We start from the raw sequence: 25,871 nt of genomic DNA on the forward strand, positions 1-25,871 counted from the left end.
GCAGCCATCCCATCCTGTCTAAAATCAGCCACAATCATCCCAGTGCCGAAGACGTCTCCCATCACCAGCCTGAACGATTACCGCCCTGTGGCCCTCACACCGGTAATCATGAAATGCTTCGAGAGACTAGTCCTTCAGCACATCAAGGATTACCTCCGCCCAGAATTCGACCCGCACCAGTTTGCATACCACGCAAACAGATCCACAGAAGACACCATCGCCCTGCATCACGGTATGGTACGGCAGCTGCACTAAGGCTGACAGAGCGAGGATTCAGAGTGTAGTCAAGACACAAAAAATCATCGCTCAAAGCTGCGAGTCAACAGAAGCTGAACAGCTGCAGACTAGTTAAGTAGGACTATCAGACCAATGAATTCCAAAAGAGTGCATCACAATTTCCTGCTCAGCTGGATGTGAATCTGTAAGGAAAACTGGAACGACGCTGTTAAATACAGACACGGTGGAGAAAACGTGACGTATCTAATCTATAAATGCCCATTAGTGCCGCCTTGGCCTGGGTTACCTTCCCTCCACTCATTCATACATGTGCCTACAGTGTGCATTACTTCACACAGAAACATCCCAGCTAAAAAATAAGAACACCTGCTGGCAGGTAACGACCAGCCGCCCTGCTGCCAGCCCTTATTCAATTAGAAAGGCCACATTGCCTGTCACAGCACCTCCCTGTGGTTACATATAGAACTGCGCAGGCTGTCGCAGCTTTTAGCAAACATGCTGCATCTTTGTGACAATTTATTTCCTCTGTATTTACATTTTCTCATATCCCACTTTTTGTCCTGATAATACAGACTACTGTCTACACAGCCCTCCACCAAATCTCAGCATAAGGCCGTTCTTTCTGATTCTGGAAGAACTGTTAAAGCACATATTATCATGTACAGTTAGGAAGAGCAGATCCCAGCAAACTAACTACGGAGCAAGGAAGAGTACGTCTGCGTTGGACACATTAATAATGCTGACACGAATCTACAAACTCTGCAGGACAGATATTCAGTATTTTATCTGAGGACTGTTTTCTAATGCTGGAAGCAAAAGTGTTTAGGATGTCACGTGTCCTGTATGTCCTGTATGTCCTGTATCCGCTCTGTAATCGTATTTGTGCAGATTTATTAATCATGTTCAGGTCCACACGATTTCTGTGAGACTCTGCTAAAGACAATCAAATGTGGGGCACAGTGTCTGAGGGTGGATCACACTGTGTATGTCCACCTCAGACACGTCACCATGGGAAAGGGTCTGACTTTTAACTCTCTGTGACGTAAAAGCCTGCGACGAGCCGTCTGCGTAGATTTTGCGTGTTTAACGTCAGCGGTGAGTTCTGCCTGACTCTGGCTCAGCTGTCCTGGAAAGTGAAAGCAGTGCAGAGGGCCTCAGGGGCCATCGGGGGTCGGAGGGTGTGGGGGTTGGGTGCATTCCCGCCGACAAACAAACCAGCTCCTTAACGGCCAAAAAGCACGTGACCAAGCGTCCTCCACACGAAACAGTCCCGTGACCTTTCGGGTAACAGTGTCGGGGGGCCCCTTTAAGACTCTGTGACAGGATGACGGCAACGAGGTGAGAGCAGAGCGCGCGCAGCATCACGACAATCCCCACAGGAAGGACAAAGAGGAGGAGGAGGCGTGGCACACGATGGGCGCGTCATTAACGCACGGGCTCGTGCTGATGTTTACGATGACAGAGGCGTGAGACGTTAAACCTGCAGGACTAGTTAGTCTGTGACAACGAGGACCGGCCTCTCCGCTCCGCCCAGCACCGTCTGGCTGGCTCCACGCTGCCTGAGCGGGCAGAGACACGCACCGTGGCTGCATGCAGCAGGCACGGAGTCATAACACACAAACAGATATTGCGACGCGGTGAGCCACGAGCAGATCTGCGGGATGATGAACGGAGAGCGGATCGCAGCAGCCGGAGGAGACACCCCGGGGGCCGCGGGGAGGACGCTCCGGTTCCAACGGCCGCACGGTGAGTGACGGGCACGCGTGCACGCGCACTGCGCATGACCGGGATGTAAGAATAGCACCCTGGTTATGTAATAAAACACACACACACACACACACACTTCCTCTTATTTCATTCATTCCCGCAACACACTGTGTGCGCGTCACCGTGACGCAAACTGTGGATAATGTCATTGATTAGCGGGCAGAGGGCGTGATCATCATCATCATCATCATCAGGAATCCAATCAGCGTGCGCGCGCACACACACATTATATAAGGACTGCGATATATCGGGCCTGCTGTGAGCGCGCATATATGTCACAGCGCGCGGTCTTTGAGCTGCTGTCAGGCATGTGCTGGGTGGTGCTGCTGGTTTGATAAGACACGGCCCGCGTGGGGAATGGAGTCCAGGGAGCAAAGCGCGCACCCCATGCGACGGCGGCGCGTGCGGTGTGAGAGCACAGGTGAGGTTTGTTTCCCTCATTCAGAGAAACGCACCGCTGACCTCCCCCAGGTCGCACACGTGACTCATTTTTGGTGAAAACACCTGAAGTCTGGCTCGATGGTCACGTGAAGTGAGAGCCAATGCAGGGCCGGATCCGCTGTCTGAGAGGCCGCGGGCAGAAATCCGAGAGTGGGCACCTTTTAATGCTGGAGGAGTGGACGACTTTGAGCCTGCGGGGTGGGGAGCGTGTGCTCGCACGGCCACTCTTATTTTTATAAAAACGCAGCCTGACCAGCAGCAGGTCCTGTCTTTGGACTCTTATCAATGTGTAAGCGGGGGATGTTCTGCAGTGTGGTGGCGTGGCTACAGCTCACTGCATGGTCAGCATGTCTGGGCCTTAATCGCCACCGTGTCAGTGCTGGGTTTCACTCCTGTGATAAGAAGCAAATATGTAGTTGAGAGCAGGATCTTCTGCAGTACGTCGTGCGGTCAGGCCTGACTAACGGTGACTGATGTACGCTGTGCTCTTTTAAACTTCAGGCCGTGGTCATGTATAAAACCAACAGCAGGCTGTAGCATGCTGCTCGTGTCTAAAAATATAGTAAAATTGAAATTTCCTGCATGGTTTTGGCTTCACTTCAGTTAATGACGACAAAGTTCACGTCCCGGCTCGGCTGCAGGGAGGTCTTTCCACTCTGAGGTCTGTTTGGTCAGCCTGTGGCAGCTCGTGTGTGACTGGCGCTCTGTGATGGTTTCTGTCGTGTTGACATGATTCAATCTCGCTCCGAGCCGTCTGTGACGTGTGCAGCGCTTTTAAAAGACGTGTTTATGTTGAGCTGAGTATAGCAGTGAATGCTTGGCTGCTTTGCTCTGTCGTGGCTGTAACTTGGGTGGGTTTCTTTTTTAAACTAATAAATGTGACTTTTGTCCACTCCGAGCTGATAAAATTCCCGAAGGCATTTTTGGTCAGTTTTCAGTCCTGACTAAAAACACAGACACACTGCATGCCTTTCACACAGCTTCCTTTCATGAAGGAAGGAAGAGGCATGAAGACAACAATGCTTCACTGGTTTTTACTGAAATCTGACTTGTGGATGGATTCAGTTTGTGTCCATGTCAGTCATTTAGAAATAATCAGGCGGAGCATCTTTGCCGTGTTGGGTGTAAACCACTAAACTACAGAGCCACTAAAATATAAATGAGGTACTCAGGCCTGAAAATAAACTTTACGTTGGCAGAAGAAACGTAGCCGTTTGCTTCATTAGTCTTTTTTTTAAACCTCGGTGACTGAAAACTGATGACCTCTGACCTCAGATTCTTTGGTTTTTAGTGTTCGGCTCACTGTTGAAGAAAGCTGTGACGTGGGAACAGAAGCGTGACTTCGTAGGAAATGTTCTTGCTCAACTTCAACTTCTCTGAGCTGTTGATGACTTGAGCAGATGTGCGTTTCACATGTGACCCAGCTCCTGTTTGCTCACTGGGAGCTCCAGCAGAGTAAACAGCAGCTGCAGGAGCTGCTTATGTTTACTGACTGATCTGTGTTTATATGTTCGGTCAGTACTGCACATCATTAATATTTTAACTTCTGTGTGTGTTTAATCTGAAGATGCTCGCCTTGAGCTGTGTGCAAAGGTCCACGTGTTGGTCTTACCTTAGATAAGCTTTCTGTTTGCGTTCTGATTTTATGTGTTTATGGCAGCATCACGCTGAGGAGACGAGTGGAAGCCTCTGTCTCCTCACTCCTCAGAACAGCGTGCCGTCCTGTCGGCGAGCCTGTAACGCCTGTTTGCTGCCATCCTGTCATTTACTGCCATCTTGTGGCCACTGTTGGTTACTGTCTCTGAACACTAGCTTTGACAAAAAAAATTGATGTCTCTAATAATGAAGTTTTTTGGGGGGTGACAGTCATGTCAGGTAGACTCAGACCTGACCTGACTGAAGACCTCAGTTTCCCTTCTCACTTCCCTCTTAATCGCTCTCGCTCGCCCTCTTCTAGTGTAATATCTGCTGAGCGCCGTTTTATGCACTTCCGGTAAAGCAACATGTAGACTTCAGCTGCATAAGTATTATAGCGTCCCTCCTCCTCTGTCTGTCTGCGTCACTCTGTGAGACAGAGCAGGACAGGAGGCGCTAACTCGACTGTAAATAAGAGCCGTCTGCTGAAAGGAGATAAACTGAGATAACGAAGGGAAAACTTTTTTCAATGTTGCTTAACTTGCAAAGGAGTGACGTTCAGTACCGTGCAACAATCGTGAGCCAATTTCATTTCTCTGTATTCTGCTGGAAAATGGATGTAAGGATTTATTGAAGCATGTTCAAAAAGATTGTGTGGGATTAAAACATATCAGGCAAAAACGGATTTCTGTGAATGTGAAATGAATATTTTGGTATGATCGCCTTTATTTCTCTGAACTCTCTCAGACAGATTTCTGTCATTTAAGTGTCTCCAGTCATTTCTCTTCAGGCCTCTAGAAGGACGTTAGGAGCTCTTCTCAGACTGTTTCTGCTTTGTTTTGTTCTCTGTCAGGATGATCCCACACTGCTGTAGTAACGTTGAGGTGTGGACTGTGTGGAGCCCAGTCTGATGGCAGTGTTTCACTCTGTTTTCCTGCCCGGGTATATTTTTACTGCAGGTATTCTCCTACTCCCAGTCAGGTGCTTTGCAGATGGCTTTAAATGGCTGCTGCATTTAGAAGTTTTAGCGAACACCACTCGCTCCACTGCAGCCTGAACCATGACAGAGCCTCCACCGTGTTTCACAGACGTCTGCAGGCTCTCACCAAAAATGTAACTTGGCACACGTCAGCCGAGAGCTGCACAATTACTTGTATTTGATGTCCCAGAATTAAATGAGCCATCAAAGCAAAGGCAAGCCAGGCGCTCCCTAAATAAGCAGCCGACCACTCGTCTATATGAGCCAATCACAGCCTTTCCCTGCTCCATGCCTGGAGCAGCAACACGGAAAATGTATCTGTGTGTGGCACTGCAGACATGGTGTTTGGTAATACTTCATTTTTAAGGCAGCTGATGTTAAACATGAAGGCATCACATGCACAGAGTGCTGCAGAGTTGTGTCTGCAGCACAAACAACAACAACTTCTTCGGCCAGCTGAGGGACTCCATCAGCAAAGACTCCATCAGCAAAGACTCCATCAGCAAAGACTCCATCAGCAAAGACTCCATTAACATAATTAATGCATTAAAGCCAACGCTGCAGTGCAGCTCAGACGTGCTGAGGTCACCAGAGTCTTTCACAGCAATGCAGAGATTTGTTTACAGTGTAACACACATTTTGTTAATCGTGACAAATAGTTGTGGTCTCAGTGTTGATCACAATGATGGCGATTATCAGTTAAGCTGTAACTGTGCAGCCGTACCTCAGCCTCTCCTCCGGGGTTTGTCCTCCATTCTCCGGTTTCTTCATTTATTTATTTAATTTTTTAACGACACACTGAACACTTTGCTTAGATATGCTAAGATTTTATCCAATAGCTCTTTGGAAATTCGTTCATTGGTGCAAAAATACTGTTTTATGCAGGTCAAACGGTGTAGTCTTTGGCATGTTTTGTGACACATGAGTAGTAGTAAAGTGTCTGGAGTTGGGTTCATTGAATGATTCATTGGTCAGCAGTTAAAACATTCCTCTGAAAATGGTCAGGTACAAGGAGTGGACTGAAAATGGGAGAGAACAAAACAGGTTTGGCTCCTTGGAAGCAAAATCGTCTTGATTTTGCTACGTCTTGCAGCACTGTGGTCACGTGAAGGTGGATTAATGATGGTTAATGCAGAAAGGTCAGGATGTCCAGGCACAGTCTGATCTGCTCGTTTCTTAAAGTGTTTTTGTTTGGTAGAAGCTGTTTTCCACACATGCAAAAACATGACTGCCTCTAATAATTACATTTAAAATGCATTTAATGAATTTGTGCAGTTTGGATTTTCCGCTCTTGTTTCTTTTTAATTACATTCAGTCGTGTGTGTGTGTGTGTTTATCTCAGGACTGGATTTAAATACAACAAACAAGTCAGTCACCACCCACATGGTTGATATTAATGAAGGCCTAGGTCATGTGACACACACACAGGCCTCGGCTGCTTTCATTGGGTGTCAGCTGATAGAATCACAATAGAGCCGCTCAGCATGGTTGTTACCCGTTTGTCACGTTACACCACTTCCTGTGTGCCGGGACAAAGGTTACTGCAGCACATGGTGATTGGTGGATGACCTCATCGTAGTGTCTTTTACTGACTGACAGGCCAGCCGACCAATCAGAGGCACCGCATCCTCTGCCGCAAACCAAACAGGTGTGCTGCTGAAGCTCCTCCCACTCTGATGTGGTGTGAGAAAGTTCAAAATCTGAACACAGCTGGGAGAGCGCCTTTATCCCGTCCTCCTGTTCACACACAGACACACACACACAGCGCAGATACAGAGGAGAGGTTCACACACACAGACACACACAGAGCGCAGATACAGAGGAGAGGTTCACACACACAGACACACACCTGGCTGTTGAAGCCATGTCGCAAACACTCACTCAGAATCCTCTGGAGAAGACCTGGGGTCCATGGATGCAGAGCAGGCTGAACAGACGGCGAGGCTGTAAGTACACAAGCGCACACATGCAGCACATGTGCGTGCACACACACACACACACACACGGTTTGCGCTGTGATGCCTTGTTTTGCTTTGACATGCTGATACTTGTGCGTTTTCTTCTGAACAGCTTGTGTGGATTCACCAGGTGTGTGTGTCTGTGTGTCTGTCTGTGTGTGTGTGTGTCCTGACGGCCATTCACCCTAAAGGGTCGCTGCGTGATTGCGTGCGGTCAGACAGACTCAGACTCAACAATAACACGACAAATGTGCATTTAAAGAATTTTGTAAAGTACAAAGTGAAACTAAACATCTAAAGAATCACAATAACAAAATATTTTGAAGAAAGAGTTACAAAGTATGAAAACTAGGCTGTTGGTGGACAAGTGTGTGTGGCGAGGCTCAGCCTGCCCGAGCGGGCGTTTTGCCCGCCCAATCAAACGTCAGGACCGCACGTTTCTGTTTAACCGGCAGTGCAGAAAAAACACCAGAATCATTTCTAGCTTATGATTGGGTGGCAATTTTCCGATCTTCACCCCCTGACTGAAGGAAAAAATTCCCACCACACATTTATAACCTTATCAGTGCAGGAGCGTCTGACTCTGACCTCAGAGCGGTCGTGGAGCTGCTGATTCTCTGCTGTAAAGTCCACATTTCTGCTGCTGATGTGACGTCTGTATATATCTGAGTGCATGCAGAGGGTTGTTGAAAGTAAGATCCCACACGGAGCAGCTGTCAGAAGAAGAAACAAACGAATGTCAGGTTCCTCTCAGATCTTCCTTGAAGCTTTCACTCAGACGTGTTAACATTTTGCAGCTTTGTAAGCATTGAACGGGCAGCCTAACAACGAGGGGGGCGACAGCAGCAGCCAAACACCTGAAGAGGAAACTCACCGTTCCTCACCACACGTGAACAACCAGTGCTCACTGCTGCTTTCTGAGTGCTAAAGTTTTTATTTGGATCCTTTACCAAAGTAAAAGCACAAGAATACGTGTGACATTTCCCTGTGACTGCTTCGTCTGTGCAGTCGGTGTGTCTGCAGCCTGCGGTCGGAGCTGTGGAGATGTCACAAGATGGGTCTGAGTGGTTTTAGGGTGATTTATGGTCTTAACTCCACATCAATCGGTAATCAGGTGTGATGTATTTATGTACAACAGACACACAAACACAGCGTGCTTTACAAAAGCCAACGACAGCAAGAAATGAGATCAGTGCTGATGTGGGAAAAGGAAAAACACAGTAAATGAGAAGAAAACGTATTTCAAAGAACAGCAGTAAACTTCACTGACTTCAGCTGCACTTCCTACTTAAACTACAGTAAAGTGCACAAAGGTTGGGAAACAAACAGATGAAACTGAAGCGATGAAGAAGAGAGAAGCTGGCCATGAGCTTAAAATCACCTCCTTTCTGTACGGCGAACGTGTGTCTGTGGGAGGAAAGATTACAGCCTGTGACTCTGAAAAATGACTCGCGGTCAGACGGTGTTCCTTCTTATCACCAAAATAACATTTAGTCCAGCTCGAACCCTCCGTGGCACACTTGTACTGACGTCAGCGAAGGAAAGCTGTGCAGTCAGACATTGTTTACGAGATGAGCCGAACATGGTTGTGTTGTTGCTGCCTCTCCTTCACAGCCAGGCATTAACTTTTAGATCAGGATCGTACGGAGGACCGAGGCTTCAAAGAAATGAATGAAATAAAAAGGAAGAAGTTCTAATGTCTTTGACACATTTTTACATAAAAAACAGAAATGAATTTATAAACATTTACTTAAATGTGCTGCACCCAACAACCATATGTCCCCTTTAAACAAGCACTTTGGCAACAGCGGGAAGGAAAAACTCCCTTTGAACAGGAAGAAACCTCCGACAGGCTCAGGGAGGGGCGGAGCCATCTGTCGAGATGCTAGCATTGTAATGTAGTAGCTGGAGTATTTTGCAGGCTTGTGTCAGTATTTATAAGACTGATGTGTTCGAAATGTTCGTCAGACTTCAGATGGTAAAACTTTCACGGCTTCTTTGAGACGTCGGTGTGTTTTCCTCCTCGGACACCTGGTCACCTGTAGTCACCGTCTTTGTGTTTGTGCGTTTCAGCCTCGGTGCCCCAGTTCACCAACTCCCCGACCATGATCGTGATGGTGGGCCTCCCGGCACGAGGGAAAACCTACATCTCCACGAAGCTCACCAGGTACCTGAACTGGATCGGCGTCAAAACCAAAGGTATCGGCTGCCAGCGCGGGGCTAAACTGACACACCAGGCCGTCGCCACACAGATGGAAACGCATCTGTTAGTGTGAGCTGTAACGCAGCTCGTGTTCGCAGGTGCTGTTTGATGCAGCTTGGAGTGATTTCTGTAAACCTTCACACAGACTCTGACTGAGCAGCAGAGTAATAACGTTTCTCAGGTCAAAGCTTTGTGAATAAACAGGCAGGTTACAGAGATGCGGATGAGAGCAAAGAAACTGTTTGGCCGCGGCGTTTCTGGCTGTCCGGACTTTATTTGGTCTGCTGTGTGTTGCCAAAACACTTCCAGGGCGCTGAGGCCTCCTCAGGACTCTGAAGGTGCTCTGCGGTATTTGACACCAACATGTTGGCAGCACATCCTTCAGAGGATCCTAACACTGTCAGATTTCAAGGATCTAAAAAGTTCATTGCAGTCAGCATGGCTCTGATGAGTCTGTTGATGACATTTAAATGATAGTAAGGAGATTTCCATCCTCGGTCATAACAGCTGTAAACTGTGCACATACTTTCTTCTTCATCAGTGCAAAAATCTGTTATTCTCCACACGAGTTTTCCATCTGCTCTTCTGTTCACAGTGAAGCTGTACGGTTTTATGGAGCAGAGCTTGTGTTTAGAGACCGAAGCAGAAGTTTTAACATGGGAGTCTATGCAGGGTGGGCAACTCCAGGCCTCGAGGGCCGGTGCCCTGCAGGTTTTAGATCCCACCCGGGGTCAACACACCTGAATCACATGATTGGTTCATTCCCAGGCCTCTGGAGAACTTCAGGACATGTTGAGGAGGTCATTTAGCCATTTGAATCAGCTGTGCTGGATCAAGGACACATCTAAACCCTGCAGGACACCGGCCCTCGAGGCCTGGAGTTGCCACCCCGGGTTTATGGGGACGGACTGACTGCTGGAGCTTCTGCTGGATGTTAGAGGAACTGCAGTTTGGTCTTTTTCAGCCGTCTGAAAGCATCGTGGGTTAGAACGTGTGCTGCTGTCAGCCACAGTTACTGCTCCTTGTTTGTGTTGTTATAATCCTTCATGGCTCGTTCTCCTAACCTGTGATGGTCACTGCTAAAAGCCAGCAGATGGCATCCTCATTAGCATGTTTAGCTGTAAGTTTAGTCTCTGAGCGTTGTTAGCTCATTGCTACAGATCCAGACCCTGTCACTGTGTCAGCAGGATTGTGTTCTCTGTGTTCCAGTGTTTAATGTGGGGCAGTACCGCAGACAGGCCACCTGCTCCTACAACAGCTACCAGTTCTTCAGACCCGACAACGAGGAGGCCATGAAGATCCGCAAGTACGAACCCTCAGCTGCACGTGTGCCACACCTCGGCATTAAGGCGTTAGTGTGTGAGGCTGTGTTTATGAAACCCACAGCATGTTGCTTCAGAGGAGCCAGACTACGCCGTCATTTTTAAAGTGCTCGTGAGCAATACGAGTCCAACTCTCTGAAGGTCTTTAAAAGTTACTGTTTGGACATTTGCTGCTTTTTCTCCCGTTTTCAGTCCAGTTCTTGTACCTGAGCTGTGAGTCGTTTAGGCGTAAAGACTGAAAGTGACCGTATCAGATATTCATTTTCAAGCTTGTTAGAATCGTTCACACTTTGTTTTTAGACTTTTGTTGTTGAGTCATAAACTGGCCTTAAATAATCTGTGACACAAAGTGAGATGGGAGCTGGAGCAGTTCACTGCAGAGCTCACCGTCCATGATCTCGGCCCCTCAGCCCCTTCTTCAGTCGGTCGCACTGACCTGTAACTCTCCACAGTGCTGCTCACCTTCCATTTGATGTCCTGCAGATAAGATGAGCTTTTGTAGCGCTCACAGTGGTCAGATCGCAGCAGTATGTAACAGACTTTAAACACTCACAGCTGTCCAGCTGTTCTTTGGCATAACTGAGGTGCATGAAACTCAACACACGCGCACATACGTGGAAATGCAGCATGAACGGCTGAAGCTGTTTCCTACTTTCCTACCAGCATGTAAAGATATGAGGGGTGAGTCCCGCCTGCTGACAGTGTCATACATCGTTAACGTGTCGGTTTCTGTGTCGGCACGCAGGGCCTGTGCCGTCGCTGCCCTCCAAGACGTGTGCGAGTACATCAGCAGGGAGCAGGGTCAGGTGGTGGTGAGTCAAACTCAAAGTTTCCTCCAAACTGCTCAGCAGCACGTTTTTGTTTGTAGTGGACACACAAACACAATATTACAGTGACAAATCAGATCTCCCTAAAACGCCGTGAACACAAGTCATCACATCCTTGTGTGAGCAGCTGTTAAAGTCGGTCAGCGTGGTCTTATTGAGTTTGTCTCTTGAAGGTTTTTGATGCCACGAACACCACCCAGGACCGCAGAGAGGTCATCCTGAACTTTGCCAAAGAAAACGGCTACAAGGTCAACTTTCTTTCTTTCTCTTTATTAAAAATAGAAATGTGTTCGTCAAACCTCTGTGACAGCTTTTGTTTCCCTTCCTGTTCAGGTTTTCTTTGTGGAGTCGATATGTGACGACCCCGACATCATCGCTGAGAATATTAAAGTAAGTGAGCCGAGGCGAGTCGCTGCTCGGAGCCGGGATCCGGTGCGCTTTCAGTTTGTTTTTGTTGGAACGGGCTGAACCGAGCTCGCTGTGCCAGCCCGCGGGTGTCTTGGCAGGACCTGGACTGGTTTTTGTTCCACAACAAAAGCGTGGAGAAACCCTTCCTGCAGCTTCTCCGTCCTTTTCTCTTCAGTTTGGCTCGTTTCAGACTTCATGTTGTGCGTGCAGCTCACGTCTCTCTCAGCATGTGCCCTGCTTTAGTCGTGACTTTTCCCACTCTCTCTGCCTGAAAACAGCAAGTGAAGCTGAGCAGCCCGGACTACGCCGGCTGTGACAAAGAGGAGGCTGTGGCCGACTTCCTGAAGAGGATCGAATGTTATACGATGACCTACGTCCCCCTCGATGACACCAAGGACAGGTGACTGCCTCTGCTGTGGAAAATCAGCTTCTGAGTCACATCCACACCTCGTGGTTCACTGTTAGCGTGGAGGCAGATCAGCCACACTCTCTGTTCATGCTAAACTCATAAAATAACCTTACACAGAGAATTTGGAATTAAACTCCATCATCATCATCACATCAATCACTCTGCACAGTCGATGTTGGTTTGAGTTGATGCCTCTGAAGCCCATTAACCCTTTAAAGCCGGTCGGAGCAGCACGCTCCATTTTGTGTAACTATTTTTAAATCCCGGTAGCTCTGCAACCAAGTGAGCTAGCGCAATAATTTGTTTTGCATATGAAACCAGAGGAGTTGTACTTACATCTGATGCCATCAGCTTGTCCTCGGTCACAGGTTCCTTCCACATACAGCTTTGCAAAAACTGCATAAAAAGCACTTGCAGCAACAAAAACATAATATTCCAGAAACACGCTTTGCCGATCCGATCAGCTGTTCGTAACACTTCCTACGTCCATCAGCGTGAACTATCGCATGTCCGCCATGACCTGCCCGAAACCGGAAGTGACGTCATTTTGCGGAAATGTAGTTTTTTTTTGTTTGTTTTTTTTACCATCGTGGCCTCATGAGCCTACACTTGTGTTTTTAAAAGTTATCTTTGACTTTCTGAATTTCTGTGTGGTTTCTGGGATGCTGAGGACTCATATTGCACTGCTGGAAATAGTTTATTTTGATGCACATGCTGTTATTTTGTAAATTTGCATTATAATATATTTTTTCGTTTTTCCTGCAGTATATGAAAATTGGTGTATCTCAAAAATAAAACTATGAAGACACTTAAAATAAATTTCCTTTGGAGGGAAACTAGTTTGTGTATTTACAGTTTTGAGGGATAAGCCTCTTAAATTTCTCTAACTAGAAATATATGTTAAAAAAACAAAAACGATTTTCAATTTTTTTGTAGTTTATTGCACTTTTTTGCAATTTATGTAATTACTATGCACTTAATGAATACATATTATTAAAATTTGGGCTGTAATGGTTGTATTGATGTATAGCAACTTGAAATGCTCCCAAAAATGGCTCCACAGCAGGTAAAAATATAATATAAGCTCTGGCGGACTTGGTGCTATGGTAGGTCTTAAAGGGTTAAATATGACAATATGTTTAAATTGTAATAAATTGTGGAGCGAGAGCTTTACGGACGTCCGTCTCAGCTGGTGCAGCGGTTGCACGAGCCAATAATACGGCAGGATTCCTCACATGACTGTGGCTCAGGAGGCTGAGCGGTTTGCCCACTAATGGGACCGTCTGTGGTTGAATCTTGGGTGAGATCCTGAAGTCGTCCCTGAGCATCCATCACACTGAGAAAAAACAAAATGCGTGTGCATTAAGTACAAATGTAACTAAGTACAAATATGATGGCAGAAGAAATGAACAACTTTAAAGAATGAAATCTTTATAGGAGCTTCACATTGACACATCGCTGCGTGACAGGTTGTTGGTCCTGCGTCTTCGGACTGGGCGATCTGTGTCTTTGTTACGTAAACGCACCGTTGTGTCCAGCAGAGGAAGTTAAAGAGGGCTGACGCTTTTGGGTCTCTTTTCCTCGTCTTTCTGCAGGAACTTGTCTTACATTAAAATCTTCAACGTGGGCAGCAGATACCTGGTGAACCGGGTCCAGGACCACATTCAGAGCCGGATCGTCTACTACCTCATGAACATCCACGTCACCCCGAGGTCCATCTACCTGTGTCGCCACGGTGAGAGCGAACTGAACCTCGTGGGTCGCATCGGAGGCGACTCTGGGCTTTCCTCTCGCGGGGCGAAGGTTCGTTTTTTGTTTTGTTTTTTTTTTTAAATGCACCTGTGATCTCGGGTCATGTTGTTGTCAGTGAGATTTTTCTCTTGTCCGTCAGTTTGCCAGCACTCTGGGCACCTACATGCGTGGGCAGTGCATCAGCGACCTGAAGGTGTGGACGAGCCACATGAAGAGGACCATCCAGACCGCAGAGGCTCTGGGAGTCCAGTACGAACAATGGAAAGCTCTCAACGAGATCGACGCCGTACGTAAAGAAACGGCTCGGCCGCTTCACGTAGATGATTTCTGCTCGTAGGAGACGAGTCTGACTTCCTGTATGTTTCACTTCAGGGGGTTTGTGAGGAGATGACGTACGAGGAGATTCAGGAGCATTTCCCCGAGGAGTTCGCGCTGAGGGACCAAGACAAGTATCGCTACCGCTACCCTAAAGGAGAGGTGGGTGTGGACCCTGCGTACACCTGCTGGCCAGCAGGGGGCAGCTGCTCTGGCTGTGTAATAGGAGTCACTATGAGTTTAGGTCTCTGTTGCATGTTTTACTGAATAAAACATTAAAGCGATTAAAAAATAAATCTGGTCCCATTTTGAGTCAGATAGTAAATCCGAGTGTTTGACGACAAGAGGAGCCTCGTTCAGCTTCACGCGTTGACAGCAAAGTGACTGATGTCTAACTGTGTGTGTCTCAGTCGTACGAGGACCTCGTTCAGCGTCTGGAGCCGGTCATCATGGAGCTGGAGAGGCAGGAGAACGTTCTAGTCATCTGTCACCAGGCAGTCATGAGGTGTCTGCTGGCCTACTTCCTGGACAAGAGTGCTAGTAAGTGGTTCTTCTGCAGTGGCTTTGAGCCTTTACGCTCATGTTTGTGATCGAAAGGTGATTAAAACCAATGTTGTTTTGAATTATTCCCATAAATATCACCCTATGAACCCACCGCTGAGAGTACAGGATCACTTCTTATTTATCTTTCACAGGATTTTTTCGATAATGAAACAAATGAAGAAACGATGATAGATTTCCCCGAGTTTATTTCTCTGTGGTTAGAGTGATGGCAGCAGGCATGCTGTGGATAAACAAACATTTCTCTGTGTTCAGACGAGCTGCCGTACCTGAAGTGTCCTCTGCACACGGTTCTGAAACTCACGCCAGTCGCTTACGGTCAGTCTCGCCTTCTTCTGCCTCTGACTTTAACGTCCTCCTCTGTTAGTATCATTAAAACAAGCTCTGCAGCGTAAACTAGCAAACACAAAGTAAGATGATGAAAGTTGTTTTTGAACGGCGTGCTGGTGGAAGAAGTCACGACGTGCAATCACAGCGTCCGTCTGTTGTTCCCTCAGGTTGCAAAGTGGAATCCGTCTTCCTGAACATCGAGGCCGTCAACACGCACAGAGACAAGCCGGTGGTAAATATGAAATATGATTTTTCTTCTTTTAAACACAAACGGCTGAACACAAGTCGTAGCGTTAACGAAACCTGACACTGACCGAGGTGCAGAGGAACCGCCCACACTCGGTGAACTAATGGTTTTAATAAATCACAGGTGTGTGTGTGTGTGTGTGCGCGTGCGTGTGCAGCCTGCATTGATTCAAAGCGCTGCGACTCTGTGCATCAGACTCAGTTTGACTTTCTTTCCCAGAACGTCGACGTGGACCGAGACCCGGCCGAGGCCCTGGAGACGGTCCCTGAACACATCTAGAGGAGGCGGGCAGGGAGCTCGTTTTTATTCACTGATGGAAGTGGCCTTTTATTGTTTTTTAATTTAAGTAATCTTAGAGATCATCGCTGTTGTGATTGTTGCTGTTGTGACAGTTTGAAGCTTCACAACACTGAAAATGAGACATTTCTCTGTGGTAGCCTCTTTCCGTTGTCGATGCACTTTATAACGCAGGACCGAGGCCGGGTGAAGAAGAGGTCTCGTCTACTGTGGGGAAAACAACAAAGTAGTGCTGAACATGTGCCGGGGGGTCTGCGTTACCGTGTTCCCTCCTCGACTCTTCCTTACCTGTACCTGTGCTGTAACCAGTGTCAGTCTGAACCGTCATTGTAGGAAGTTAACTGTCCACACTGACATACCGAACACGTGGTGCTGGTTACCGTCAGCGAGTAGAGCGTTGTTACAGATCCTTAAAGGACAGGTTGAAAGGATTTTTAGAATTGCTGAAAAAGTTTTTATTCCTGGCAGTAAAACCGTCATGTTTGCTCTGGTGGTAAATGTACCAACATTTCTATTCTGATCTAATCGACTTCTTAAAGCCACATTCACGCATTGAAGCCGGACTTCCACCATCACGCCCGCGGGCCTTCTTCCAGGGCAGAAATAAAACTCTCCCTGAGTCGTGTGCTTGGCGCCTCGATGCTGATAAAACACCCAGAACACGCGCTCTAAAACAACAAGGAAACACTAGATGATCATCAGGGGGGGAAAAAAAAAAAAAGAGTTAAAGTCAAGACAGAAAGCAGTTTAAACACCTATAAAACTGGAACCCAGCTATCGCCACCTGGTGGCCTTCAGACAGAATGCAGGTAGATGCATCCATGTTTTTACCGTGTCTGCGCCTCGGGACTTCTGCGAGCCTCAGCTCTGATTACCTTCAGCCTGTTCAGAAACTGTGATGATAGTTTAGTGTTTTAATCTCTTTTTAAATGGCCCGCGTTCATTTAAAAGAAAAAAAAAAAAAAAGATGGAGGAAAACCATCCCTACCCGGATATCCACAGGCGACTGGAATATAACCTGAGGGGTCGGTGATTGGATTCAGCAGGACTGGCTGACAGTGTTTGGCTGAATGTGGTTTTTGGTAGTTTTCAGTATTATTCATTGTAAAAGATAAAACAGAAATGAGGCCTTCAAAGCACACGACCCATAATTCCTGCGTAAAACATGAGGGGACAGCTGGTCCTGTAACTGCCCGATACCTCAATGTGCCTCATAAACACACAATCCATGACTGCTCTATGCACCCCACTCTTTAGTGGGGGAGGGAGGTCTGGTGCATCTTTTTTATTTTTTTCTGTGAAGTTACACTGACTGTTCGTGGTCCTGATGATGTGTCCGTCCACTGTAGTCCTGCTCTTTGTCTCCTGGACTCGCTGATCCAGGATCACTGGTATCATGAACTCACCTACAGGCAGGTTGATGTTAGGAGGGCGAGTGGTTCATTACAGGCAGCACAGACTGGTGTCGTACTAAAAGTCACTAAAGATCAATGAAAGCATCAGTTAGATGCTGGAATCAAAACGGCCACATCCTGTGGTCATTCGAGGGACTGCGTTTGTGGTTCCAAGCATCGGATTGCTGCTCGGATGAGACGCTAAAAACTGTGCTGCTGATGAACGCTGCAGAATGAATAAGCTTCATGATGATAGTGAAGCCAAACACCTGCGTAGGCTTCCTTTGCAAAAGGAGTCGCACCACCCGTGTTAACACCTTCAGGTGTTGTTAATAATAGTATACAGGATCAAATATACCTCAAAGCCTGCAGTTTAGGGATGTGCTCACCTGAGAAACTGTAGAAAAATGCACATTTTCCAGAGTAGGTAGCTCAGGGTTACCATGGTGATATGCTGTAGTTAGGTGAGTCAGGTTCATGATACCAGTAAACCTGGATAGCGACTAACACTATTACTCAGATGTGATTGGAGGCCTCTGTGTGCTGGAGCATTATGTTCTGCATTGTGCAGAATCACCCGGTGTAGCAATAGAAAATCAAACCACCTCAGGGGATCCTCATCTTCACAGTGTGAGTCAGTTTTACTGTGAGTGGTAGCAAACCTGCAGTGTTGAACAGTAATTCTGTGTTTAAACGAGACTCGTACAGTAACCCCGCCCCGTGCCGCTGTGTCACCAGCAACCAGTCAAATCAATGCAATCACTGTTGTTGGATCAATTATAAAACTTTATTTTATAAACGTGAAAAAAAACCTGCTGTTACGTTAAAATCCAGGCAATAAAATCTAAATGGATACTGAACATTTGTGGGGGTTTTTTCTCATGTTTAAAACGAAGGCTCACACGGGTCCAACACGAGGCTCTAATGTAACCGGGATTCACACTGTAACACGACCAGTCCACACAACGCTGCTGGTGCAGCTTCTCTTTCACACACGATAAATAAAAAGAAGGCAGGAGAAGCTGTCAGGTGGTTATCTCTGACTGCTGCTGCTGGTGGAGGCCTGGCTGGAGTTGGGGAGGGAGTGGGCCTGTCTGTACTGCTGAGTCCAGGTCTTAGGGTCCTGTTCATGAAGCTGAGATCGGACACAAAAAACCATCATTAGTAGCCACAGCTTCATCTGCAGGTGTAGGCGTGCTCTGCTCAGCAAACTTACTTCACCCATGAACTCCAGGATTTTGACTTTCGACACCTCTGCGTCGGCGCGCTGACCCCAGCGAAACTCGTGCTCGATGGGCTCCGTGTGAGGGATCCGCACGTACTCCAGGTACCTACACACACACACACGCACACAGGAATCAAACTGAGCATTAACAGAAAAGATGTCAAGTAAATGAGTGTGGAAGTCGATATAAACTGAACGTGAGCAGCGAGCTGCTCTTCACATCTTATAGAATAAAACATGATCTTCCTATAAACTAAGGTCGGGCGAACTGAAACGTCGAGGCTGATCATCACATCTGGTTACAGAAGTCGAGGCCTCCCAACAGGACCTGCGATCGCCCGCCTGATTATTTATGAGCTGAAATATAAAACTGCAGATAAAATTTAAAGCAGTAAAGAGACTTTGGGGAAAACCCATCAGCCACATTATAAGTGCTGATGGGCCGTCCACCACCTGTGACAATAACAAATAAATTCAGCCGATAAATCTGTTCAGTCTCCAAATATCTGAGTCTTAAATCCTTATCAGCCGGGTTCACTTACAGATGTTGTGCCTGCTTCCACTGACAGCTGTGGGTTTAACTTCAGGGTAAATGAAAATTTTTACATTTTGATGAAAACCACTTTAAAAAAAAAGAAACCCAACATCAACAGATCCTTTTAATCCAGACTGAGGAGTAATCACGTTAAATAATCATTATGAAACATCAGTGATGCTGCCAGCATGTCGCATGGAAGTCTTTCAGGTTGGAAAACATGAGTTACAATACAGCGAAAAACAACAGACGCTGAAGGAAAAAAGCCCTTTATGATCCACTGCAGCCTGTTTTTGTAGGAAAGCGATGCATCGTTCGAAAACAGACGCAGAAAAGTAACTGAAGACAAAATGTCAAAGAAATGCGAACCGAAACACAACACGGGGTTTTCTGACCGGCATAAAGTTTGGGAATGTTGGAGGAGCTGGTCCAGGCACGGTGCTGCGGTGCTCTGGCCTCCTGCGCCCTCCTGCTGCTCTGTGGTGTGGTATAAACCAGAGTCTACGGTCTGACAGACGCTGGCTCTGAACACACCAGTGCGCTACGACTACAGCGACCCTGCCGGGCTCGAACCCGCGACCTTCTGCTTACACGGCAGTGCCTTTAGAAGCCTGAGCCATCGTCCGACTGCAGGACGCAGGTACTTCACACCTGGCCTGTGCTTTCCAAGGTGGGGGAGGGGTTTACATGCTATCAGGTAATCAGATTACATCCAGTTCAGCGCAGTAACTTCACATCTTGAACTTTAAACTGTCCTTGATCATTTGTGGCTGACCCCACAGTGACCCGGTTACCACGGTGACAGAGCCCATGACTCGGGTTGCTTCCTACCTTTGACGCACAAACTCGTCGGTGACCATCTTCCTCACGTCACCAAACTCCTCGTGCTTCTCTCTGCGCACAGCAAACAGAAACGTTTAAAGTCAGATTTGTGCCGACTCCTGACGAGCAGCTGGGCGGCGACTGAGGGGCGTGGCCTCACCCGGGGTCCACGCGCAGCTTCCTCAGAGTGTTCCAGATCAGATCTGTGCGACGAGGGAAGACAAACGTGTCAAACTTGTGTCCTTCCACAGATCAACTCGCCTTTGTTTTATTTAAGGAAGACTGACACTCACTCTCTCTGACGACACCGCCTTTCATGAAAATGACGCTGAGGATCGCTAACAGCAGACCCATCTTTGGATTGGACGGGCTCCTACGCGCCACAGGAAACAGACACTTGTTACACAAATGCAGGTTTTCTGATGACGCACTGATGTTGGCTGTGTCAGAGTATAAAACACGCAGGTATTCAATAACTGAATCCTGCTGCTCGGCCTCAGCGTTTAACTGTTTAGGTTGTGATGTAACACATGATGTCACCACTAGATGGGGCTGCAGTCTCTGCCCAGTTTCTTAAAGCTTAAAGTTAAAGACCTCTCGGACTCCACACAGCGCACACAAACATTTGTACTGCTGATGTTTAGACGCTCGTTTCCCCGGTCTATGAATATATGCATGAATACTCACCTGACCGGCGAGGCTTTGTCAGGCGTCTCCAAATTATTGACCAATATGTACATTTTATTTTTAGGGTCGATTTCCACCAGCTTCAGGCCGAACACCTGGACAGAGCAGCAGAGGAGCGCCGTGCTGAGACAGTTTCATTTGCAAATCGAGACGCCGATCATCTCTGACTCTACAAACCTGGTCAAACGTCCGCGCCGCCCTCTTTAGGATCTCGGGGTAAATGTTTCGGTAATCCTTCACCACATGTTTCACCAGGTCTGAAATGGCACGGAGACGACGTTATCTTTCATTACTGTGCTTTATACGCGTGTCTGGGACATCCACGGCTGCGAGCAAGGTTTTAAAACACCTCAGACTCACAACGTCTTCTTCAGAGCCCGACACGACACGCTGAGCACTTTTATTTTTTCAAACAAACTGAAGCAGCCTCTGTTTTCGTGGACACTTCTGTTCCTTAGCACTCAATTTAACTGTTACCCCCGTTTGATTTCACAGTTGAGCTGATATAAACCTCAGAGGGCTTTTCAGTGGAACGCTGCCGTGTATTCAAACGCTCCCTGGCTGCTGTCTGTACCTGCTCGCCGTACAGGCATCTTCTTCTGGTCCTTCACCAGGAAGTACTGCACCACCTCAGCAGTCTGCAGACGGACGAGTGACAGAAAAAAAGAAATTAAATACATTTTACTGATCATTAAGAATCAAACTCTGGATTTCTCCTGGTTCTGTACCTTTTGGTCGACCTGTGCAGGTGTGAGCTTCTCCAGCCCTCTCTGCACCTGTGACGTACTCGGCTGAGTGAAGGTCGCATCGTCATCCTCATCCTGAGCCACCAAGTTGCCGGTGTGTCTCTACGTGGGAAAAATGTACATGGAGTCAGTATCTGTGAAACTCACTGACACCCTCAGATTCAGCTTATTTTTCTGTACGGCAACTTTGCCTTTTATCAGCTGGCTGTCTAAAAGCTCTGGGAGAAGATGGAGACACGATAAGGTTCTTGCAGTAATCGCCAAACACACAGACCTCCAGAGGGTCAACACCAAAAACCATCAAGTCCAACCAATCAAAGCTATTAGGTTTCAAAGAGAAGCAGCAGCGTCAACGAGCTCCTGGGCTGCATGCTGCCCCAAGCATCTGACTGCATCAGTCACTACGCTACGTTCACACTCCTTTCCTATGAAAGTTTGCTGCTCTGATTTCCCGGCAACGTCAGCGCAGTTTCTTTCAGCAGGTCGGCTTGGAGCCCACGCAACTTAAAAAAAGTCACTGGGAAGAGCGATCCAGCAGCTGAGACCAGTTCAGGATGGTTATGGTTGGTCTGAGCTTGCAGTTTGAACCCTCCACAGGTCAAAGCTAATCTTGCCTTTGCTGCTCCGCTGAGGCCTCAAACTCGCAGCCCCTATTTTGATGTGAAGAAATATAACGCAGTTTGACTCTTTCTGTTGGGGAGGTTTGTTTGTTGTTGAGTGAAATGTTAAAATGAGCTCTTTAAATGATTTATTATGAAGGTGACATGAGCAGAGAGCACAAACATGCTGAGGGATCGGCTGTGTTAGTTCAGCGAGTCACAAACTAATGTGAACACTTGTGTCTGTGTTTGTATTTTGTTACGTATGACAAAGTGTGTCTGTCCAGGAAGAGGACAGGTGTGTTTGTTTGCTAGTTCAATAAAAGGCTTCGGTTAGTTTGCAGTTTTGTCTTGTTATACAATATTTTAAATAAAAAACAAACACTTTTGGAAATATTTGTGATTTCTTCTTGTTTGTTTTGTACTATTTGAACACTACGGTGAGATGACAGTGCCAGCAGTGGCCCACAGCTGATTTACGTTTGAGACCCCTGACTTAGGCAAAGTGCCGATGACCCCGAGGTACCCCGCTGAAGATGTGGAAGGTTTCCCAATAAAGTGACCATTCAGACCACCTCACCGCCATCAGGGACCGGCCTGTTCGTCCAGCTGCTTCAGCGGTTTCTGCTCGTAGCATCTCTGATGTTTCTCAGCATGTGTTTAAGAAACCATGCAGAACGTTTTCTCCAGTGAAGACAGAGCAAACATCCAGAGAGCTGGAGCTTGTTTCTGCCCCTCTGCATCACAGACATCAAATTACTGCACTTAATTCAAACTCTATATCCCATGATGCTGAAGCTCCTATCATTGGGACACGTGGAGTGGGTGTAATAATTATTTAACATATGCCCTCACAGTTGGAATCATTTTTCCTGCATGGGCTGCTTTTTTTTTCCTTCCAGCTGCTGTGGTTTGATCTGGACGTGATCTTGAGTTTATACAAAGGCGTTCACCACTTTACCCTAGCACCTCTCACTACTGTAACAGTGCAGACAAGTAAAAAGAATTTCTTCTGTGGTGGAAACGAAGGACTTACTCTCTGAGAGGAGCTCTGTGTGCTGGACGGTCTTTTCCTCTGCGTCATGGCGACACACCGCCTGATAAAGGAGACAGGTAGGATGAACAGATGTGCCTCTTTAGGTTGGACTGCACAGCATTTTAATTCCTGGCCCCCTGCACCACATCTCGAATAGTTCTGCAGTACATGCATTTTTCTAAAGTCTGACTTTCACATACATGAAGGGGAGGCTGTCACCAAAGGTCATTCTGTTTGCAGCTTTGCACAGCAGGAAATTATGGTGTGAAGTGATACAGCGTGTGCATCATCACTGGATTAAAAATGGTAAAATTGCCAGATGTGTCTGTACGGTGGCCCTGAGAGGCCAAACGGACTGCAACTTCAGGAAACACTTGCAAAAAGAAAACAAAACACAACGGAAATGTTTCTGCTGTAATCATATGATTCTAATAATACTACAGATATCTGGAATATACATGCATGCTTTGGTTCGTGCAACTGGTCCGTCGGGTTATTGTCTCCCCAAAGAGAACCCCCACCCCCCCCCCCCACACACACACACACACACACACACACACACACAGGCCTCCTACCAAAAAAAAAACATTATAGAAGTTATAACTTAATTTGAATGTTATTGGTTGAAACATGTGCTTGACCCACAAGCCCCTCAATGCAGTGAAGAATCCTCTTCACCCTCTGCAGGAAAGCAGCCCACAGCATGTTTACCAGCCTCCGTGATTGGCTGTTCCGTCTCACGCCATTAAAATCTAAGTACCGTAAAAATCAGAGTCTGTTCATTTCTTTGTAAGAGAGCAAACCAGATGTTAGACTCAGCGCTGACCTGTCCCACACAAACACAGTTTTTGCCGCACATTTATTCTGTTAGGACCTGATCGCCGCAGCTACACCGTGTGTGTGTGTTTCGGCGCGTTTTAAACGAGAAAGTCTGTAGGCTGAACAAAAACAAAAACCCGGAAGTGACCACAGATCCTTAACGCGAAAACCAGAGCAGACAGCGTTGCTAACTCCGTGCCCTAAAATACTTCACCCGGATTTCCCGGGATAAAGCGTGGCAAACAGAAGCTTCAAATAGTCCGTATGTTTTAGAAAATGACTCACTTTGATCCTCCACCCGTTCCAAACGGTCAGATTCCCGCTAATGGGGCTTGTAGGCGCCTACTGATGACGTCATTTGCACTTGCCGCTTTTCCTTTCCGTTTCATTCGTCGTTGGTTTCACTCAGTGACTGTAAAAGTCATTGGTTTCATCTATTAATTAAATAAAAATTGAGTGGTTTTATTTATTTATTCCCCCTGTGACAGTTTGATGGTTTATTATACCGAGAAAATTATTTTTATTTTACAAATTCGCCGGAATAATATTGTTCATTAGTTTATGTGTAAAAGGACCTAATTGGCATAATTACTAATGAACAGAAATATGAACGTTTGATAAAGAGATAAATAATCATACTGATATAACTCATGATTATATGATAAAATTCATGACGCACACAGGAGGACAGGCGTGAGAAACTACTGAAATTTATTCTACAGACTAGCATATTTAAAATGAAACTAACAGGAATTTCAGAAATCCAAGAGAAGCTTCATACTTTATTCAATTAAATTGATATTTCTTTCAGACCTCTGCAACTGTTGACTTTTCTTCGGCTGTTAGCTTCTGAGATTGGTAGGAAGAGCACATGTGTAATTTTGAAATGAGCTTATTAACTTATCAAAAGCCTTTTTATAATAAGTTAAAAAGTCTTCTCGGCATTCCATTGGAAAGTGTACCAGCCTCTGTATGAGATAAATATAAGTGTCCATATTAAAGACGAAGCTACAGACCCTTTCATCCAACTATGAATATCTCCATGTAATCCTCTGGATGAGGAAAAATCACTTTCGTTATTCTTACTTTTTAAAATTATAATTAAAGTCCCATGTTTATTGTTGAGCCAGTCTGATATTTGAGAACATAAAATTTCTGGAAAAAGGTGCGTCAGTCTTAGAAATTCTTGATTTGAACAGTTTCAAAAGTAAAATACTTTATGTACTTTTAATTCATCACCATTTTTAATGATCAGCTTAGGCTTTTTATTTACCTAAACGTTGTACTACATGAGATTTTAGAGTTTTATTGAATAAAATATGCAAGTCACAGTAATTGACGTGTGAACAAGAAGCACAAACGTCCACCGAGGCATCTCTCTCTCTCTCTGAGCAGTGATATACTGTTAAGGGAATAATATTCTATTTTTATATAAACATGTAAGAGTGGATAACTTTGTAAACAACCGGACATGAATAACTTGAGGTTATTACATAATAGCAGAGTTTTCTCTCTTCCTCTTGAAAATACTTTCCTTAAAGATTTTGCACATTTTAGGATCAATAAAGGCAGAAATGTAAAACAGAGGTCAGAGGTCAAATGTGAGATGATATTAGAATGCAGCTATGATGTGAAAGTCACCATACACCGGTATCCTTTCCTCAATGTAGCCAGTACGAACAAACAAGCAGAATCTTAAGCACAGTTTTAAAGATAAAAAATGTTTTGTGAAAGTTTGACCTTATTTAACCTGGAAGAAGAAGTCAGAGGTCCAAAGTACCACAATATTTACAATCCACATGTACGATTCCCTATTTTTATCCACTTCCTTGTTATTGTTGTCAATATGAACAATGGGAAAGAGAAGTTTAAAATAGCACTATGCAGCATTATTATCATTTTGACCTTCAGATCGATCCACTGACCTTGAAGGAGACGTCAAATGTGGCATATTTCACATGTTTTATGTTACTTTGTAGATTTTGATGATACATATCACACTTTTAGGAAAAATTGGGGGTTTTTTGGCCATTTTCCACCAATAACTCCTAGAGATGACCTTGAAGACGCTGGTGGATGGAAGCTGAATTTCAATGGACCGTTAACATGACGCCATCTGCAGGATCTGAATTTATTCAAAAGTCTTTGTGTTTTCAGATGGGAAGACACACAAACACTGCCGGAAGCAGGACCTCCTCAGCAGAGGTAAGGAAGACTTTGCAGCAGTGAAGGACCCTCGGGTGTACTATTGCAGTGTAGTATTTTTACTTTGGACAGTGTTAAGAAACCACATCTTTCGCTCTGCGAACACCAGAGGGCG

At 46.2% G+C, this 25,871-nt stretch overlaps 2 protein-coding genes across 5 annotated transcripts; one reads left to right on the forward strand and one right to left on the reverse strand.

Annotated features, from left to right (window-relative positions):
* The first annotated feature begins 1,431 nt into the window (after window positions 1-1,431).
* On the forward strand, window positions 1,432-17,942 carry si:dkey-96f10.1 (6-phosphofructo-2-kinase/fructose-2,6-bisphosphatase). 3 transcript variants are annotated; one of them, XM_004567563.6, is made up of 14 exons: window positions 1,432-1,983; window positions 9,091-9,216; window positions 10,430-10,526; window positions 11,288-11,354; window positions 11,543-11,617; window positions 11,703-11,759; window positions 12,056-12,177; window positions 13,782-13,989; window positions 14,078-14,224; window positions 14,311-14,415; window positions 14,664-14,793; window positions 15,070-15,132; window positions 15,312-15,376; window positions 15,611-17,942. In XM_004567563.6, exons 1-14 carry the CDS (start codon window positions 1,899-1,901, stop codon window positions 15,668-15,670), a joined length of 1,407 nt encoding a protein of 468 aa, XP_004567620.1. In that variant the 5' UTR covers window positions 1,432-1,898; the 3' UTR covers window positions 15,671-17,942. The 3 variants fall into 3 exon arrangements, with proteins under 3 accessions (XP_004567620.1, XP_004567622.1, XP_004567621.1); XM_004567565.6 differs by lacking the exon at window positions 1,432-1,983 and adding an exon at window positions 2,217-2,425; XM_004567564.4 differs by lacking the exon at window positions 1,432-1,983 and adding an exon at window positions 4,043-7,005.
* ndnl2 (necdin-like 2) lies at window positions 17,848-23,952 on the reverse strand. 2 transcript variants are annotated; one of them, XM_012923665.3, is made up of 11 exons: window positions 23,837-23,952; window positions 22,733-22,793; window positions 21,080-21,199; window positions 20,926-20,989; window positions 20,529-20,608; window positions 20,352-20,446; window positions 19,958-20,037; window positions 19,825-19,867; window positions 19,674-19,736; window positions 18,299-18,413; window positions 17,848-18,217 (listed from the first exon to the last, which is right to left on the reverse strand). In XM_012923665.3, the coding sequence occupies exons 2-11, from the start codon at window positions 22,778-22,780 to the stop codon at window positions 18,116-18,118; spliced, it is 810 nt and encodes a 269-aa protein (XP_012779119.1). In that variant the 5' UTR covers window positions 22,781-22,793; window positions 23,837-23,952; the 3' UTR covers window positions 17,848-18,115. The 2 variants fall into 2 exon arrangements, with proteins under 2 accessions (XP_012779119.1, XP_076734798.1); XM_076878683.1 differs by lacking the exon at window positions 23,837-23,952 and adding an exon at window positions 22,933-23,067.
* Between the last annotated feature and the right edge of the window lie 1,919 nt (window positions 23,953-25,871).

The sequence above is a fragment of the Maylandia zebra genome, linkage group LG20, assembly GCF_041146795.1.
Source record: "Maylandia zebra isolate NMK-2024a linkage group LG20, Mzebra_GT3a, whole genome shotgun sequence".
Classification (NCBI taxonomy): domain Eukaryota; kingdom Metazoa; phylum Chordata; class Actinopteri; order Cichliformes; family Cichlidae; genus Maylandia; species Maylandia zebra.